Here is a 3551-nt window from a genome sequence, read left to right as displayed (position 1 = left end):
TATGTCCAAAAATCACTGTACTCGGCAGACTATGTATATTATCTAGAATAATCTATCATTATGTCTCCTTCGCCCCCCCTATGTCCGAATCCTGGCTCCACCCCTGGCTGCCACTCCGGCTTTCCTCTGCTCAGGTGTAGGAGGGACGCTAACACCAAGCCCGGTTATTATAACAAATTGTAGGGAGGGAAAAAGAAATGCCACAGGACCTAGAAGCATACTTCTGTAAAATTCCCGAGTAACAGGTGGTGACGAATGCCTCTGCGGCCTTCCATAGCAAAGATGCCGGTGTTGAACTCACCTGGTGATTGAGCACCATGGAGTTTCCGCCTCTTCCCGTCCAATTACAAACCGCGGCGCCGCTGCTGCATGCACGTAGGGTACGTAAGTACAGCGCGGGCCCCGTGACGCTGCGCGATAAAGCCGCTCCTGTACCGACCGCCCCCACAGGCGCCCTCACGGTCACGGCACTCTCGCGCGCGGCGCGCCTGCACTTATTGTCCCTTCACCACCCACACCACCTCCCGCCTCGTACGGCAAATCCCATGCATCATCTCCCTTGACCGCGCGATCGATCGACCATCGATCGAGCTACACCGAATCAAATTAAAGCGCCCCCGCAACGCATTGCCGCGTACTACATGGGCAAGAAGCCCGGCGGCGCCGGCTGGCTGGCCACCGTCAGGAAGGTCTTCAAGACCAGCCCCTCCTCCTCCCTGGCCACGGACTCGCGCCACGCCAACAAGGTCCGTGCGATCCTGCTTCTCATACACCGTTAATCCTTGTCACTCACGCTGATGGTTGGTCGTTGGATCGGCAGGGGCTGGGAGGCGAGGAGCAGGAGGCAGCGGAGATACTGTCCGTCGAGCACTTCCCAGCCACCGACACGTCGCCTGAGCTGACCAATGAGGGCAGCGGCGGCTCCGTCGCCGGGTGGGCGCGGGAGGGCGGCGGGGTGGAGGCGGAGGCCAGGAGGGCGCGCCGCGCAATGGCGTCGAGGATGGCGAGGCTCGCGGCGTTGCGCGAGAGGGCCGCCGGCAGGGAGGACCGCGCCGCCGTGCGCATCCAGGCATTCTACCGGGGATACTTGGTACGCAGTATCTCTCGTCCGAAGTTATCCCAAATGTGCATTTGCTCAGACGAAAAAATGTATCTGCGGCAGGACTCTCTCTTTCGAAAACAGTTCAAACGAGGCCGGTTAGGAGACTGTATGATTTTTTTTATTAAAAAAGCAAGTTCATCTAGCTAGCAGTACCCAATAGCTGACCTTATGGTACCGTGGCTCGATAGCGACTTACCAGTACTCCCTCCGTCTCATAATATATAAAAGCGTTTTTAACATTACATTAGTGTAAAAAACGCTTTTGTATTACGGGACGGCGGGAGTAGTAGTAAACGAAGTTTTTTTCTTTTTTTTTTAGGGTGAAAACGAAGCTTTGCTCTGGTTAAGGGCACTTGTGTACACAGTGACTAAGCTAAAAGGCATGCAGGTATCTGCATTGCTTGCGATTAAGGGCATTAGAAAGTGGGCTTTGTGTGAGAAATTATGATTAGATCACCGTCAAGTAGTTGGCGTCACGTACACCGACTCACCTCCTCCATGCGGTGCCATTTATGCTCCACATGCTGATGCATCTGCACCGCGTACTAGAGATTTTTCGTTAAATTCACTTTTGTGTACTTAATATCTTACTCCATTTGGAATGAATAAACAGGAAGATCTGATTTCTGTATTTTAGGAATGTATTTCTTCGAATTTATAAGTTGCATGCAGTGGTTAGATGCTGTGATCTGGCCGTAGAAAGTACTAGTACTTACTGACTTGGTTAGTAGTTGAATGCTATTGAAAGTTGAAACTGTAACGAATTCTTCACAAATCAAACAGAAAAATATTGTGCTTGTGTAACATTGTGCTTGTGTTCAGGCGAGGAGAGCCCTGCGCGCTCTACGCGGGCTGGTGCGGCTGCAGGCGCTGGTGCGCGGCCACCAGGTGCGTCGCCAGGTCCATCACACCATGCGCTGCATGCAGGCCCTCGTCCGCGCGCAGGACCGCGTCCGCGCCCGCCGCCTCACCTCCCACGTCGCCACGCGTGGCCGTCCCGCCCCCGTCGTCCCCGCGCCAGGTGCCCGTCGGCAGTCCTACGGGCATGACCGCCTTTTCTTCGATGACCACCAGGACGAGGAGGACGCGGAGACGGCGGCGCAGGTACGGCGACCAAGAAACAGGCACGGCAGCATCGGCAACCTGAGCCCGTTCCAGGACGGGTGGGACGCCGTCACCCGGGCCGGAGCCTTGCGCCGGCATGACGACGCCCTGGCGTTCCCACCTGCCTACGCGCATGACTTCCAGCAGCACAAGGTCCGTCTTCCCTGCCATCTCTCTGTACATCTTTCGGCTAAACAAATTGTAATACAGTACTAGTTTTAGTTTACAGATGAAATTCCATCACGAACAAATGCAGCTTGAGCGCGACGAGCTGGACAAGCGCGAGGCCGGCTGGCACTGGCTGGAGCGCTGCATGGCGCCCAACAGTGCGCCGCCGGAGCAGGCCAACCAGCACTTAGCGGCGGCGGAAACGTCGTACGTGACGGCGGCAACGGCCACGGCCACCGAAGGCGTTTCGGAGAGGACCGTGGAGATGGAGCCGAGCAGGAAGAGCCCTCCGACGGACCTGTACCCGGTGCGCGCCGGGGTGGTTCCGGGGTACATGGCGGCGACGCAGTCGGCGCGCGCCAAGGCCCGCATGGCGCCGCCAGCCGCCCCGAGAGCTCACGCCCGGAGCCGGTCCGGGTCGGTGGCGCTCTGCGGGGGCTCGACGGCCAGCTCCGGCTGGAGCACGAGTAACAACGGTGATCGTGCGGCGCAGCAGAGGGAACTGTACAGCCCGGAGTCGAGCTGCAGCGGGGACCGGTCGCCCCCGACACTTGGCGGCCGCGGCAGGGTGGCCTATGCTTGACCTTGGCATGATCACAAACAACTGATAGGTTCGACCATGCTTTTCGTATATGCTAACGTATTGCAAGGTGCTCAGTCACGGGCCATGGCTAATCGATCTCAAATGGTTGGAATCACACTGTTGTATAGTAGTACGTGTAATACCTCATGGTAAGTTTGGAAATAATTACTTGAGTACAGTACTTGCCAACTTTGAGTCACCGTTCCTTACATTTCAGTTGATTTTGCTAATGCTGACCACCCACCTCTTTCAACAATTTTGTGTTCATAAGAGCATCTACATCCGGATACACCAAATTCGAACTCTCAAACGCCAGTTGACGCGTCCAGTGACCGGTCACGCCTAAAAAAAAATCTCTCCACAACCGGATACCTCAATTAAGAAACCTCAAATCCATACAATCACATGCAACGTGAAACCTAATCTAAGCGGAACTCATCAGCGTCAGCCGTGCCCATGTCCGGCGGCCGGCTACGCCCCTCGAAGTGTTTCTCCAGTCGCGGCGAGGTAGAGTAGGACATGAGACATGCACCGGCTCACGGGACTCGAGGCTCCACGGTCTCCCATGTCCTACTCTTCCTTGTCGGAGTCCAG

At 56.1% G+C, this 3551-nt stretch overlaps 1 protein-coding gene across 2 annotated transcripts; it reads left to right on the top strand.

Moving 5' to 3' along the window:
- The first annotated feature begins 463 nt into the window (after positions 1-463).
- LOC119332254 (protein IQ-DOMAIN 14-like) lies at positions 464-3129 on the top strand. Of its 2 annotated transcripts, none has more exons than XM_037605440.1 (4): positions 464-746; positions 821-1090; positions 1925-2359; positions 2463-3129. In XM_037605440.1, the coding sequence occupies exons 1-4, from the start codon at positions 642-644 to the stop codon at positions 2955-2957; spliced, it is 1305 nt and encodes a 434-aa protein (XP_037461337.1). In that variant the 5' UTR covers positions 464-641; the 3' UTR covers positions 2958-3129. The 2 variants fall into 2 exon arrangements, with proteins under 2 accessions (XP_037461337.1, XP_037461336.1); XM_037605439.1 differs by having other exon boundaries at positions 2436-3129.
- Positions 3130-3551: the final 422 nt, after the last annotated feature.

Source organism: Triticum dicoccoides, chromosome 7A (genome assembly GCF_002162155.2).
Source record: "Triticum dicoccoides isolate Atlit2015 ecotype Zavitan chromosome 7A, WEW_v2.0, whole genome shotgun sequence".
In the NCBI taxonomy this organism is placed as follows: domain Eukaryota; kingdom Viridiplantae; phylum Streptophyta; class Magnoliopsida; order Poales; family Poaceae; genus Triticum; species Triticum dicoccoides.
Note: the sequence above shows the minus strand (reverse complement) of the source record. Positions and strands in the feature narration are given on the sequence as shown.

Excerpts from the sequence above, each read along its gene's own strand:
- LOC119332254 (XM_037605439.1), top strand. The coding sequence starts at position 642 with ATGGGCAAGAAGCCCGGCGGCGCCGGCTGGCTGGCCACCGTCAGGAAG. Across the intron at positions 1,091-1,924 it reads CATTCTACCGGGGATACTTG|GCGAGGAGAGCCCTGCGCGC; the intron begins GTACGCAGTATC and ends GCTTGTGTTCAG. Across the intron at positions 2,360-2,435 it reads ATGACTTCCAGCAGCACAAG|ATGAAATTCCATCACGAACA; the intron begins GTCCGTCTTCCC and ends TTTAGTTTACAG.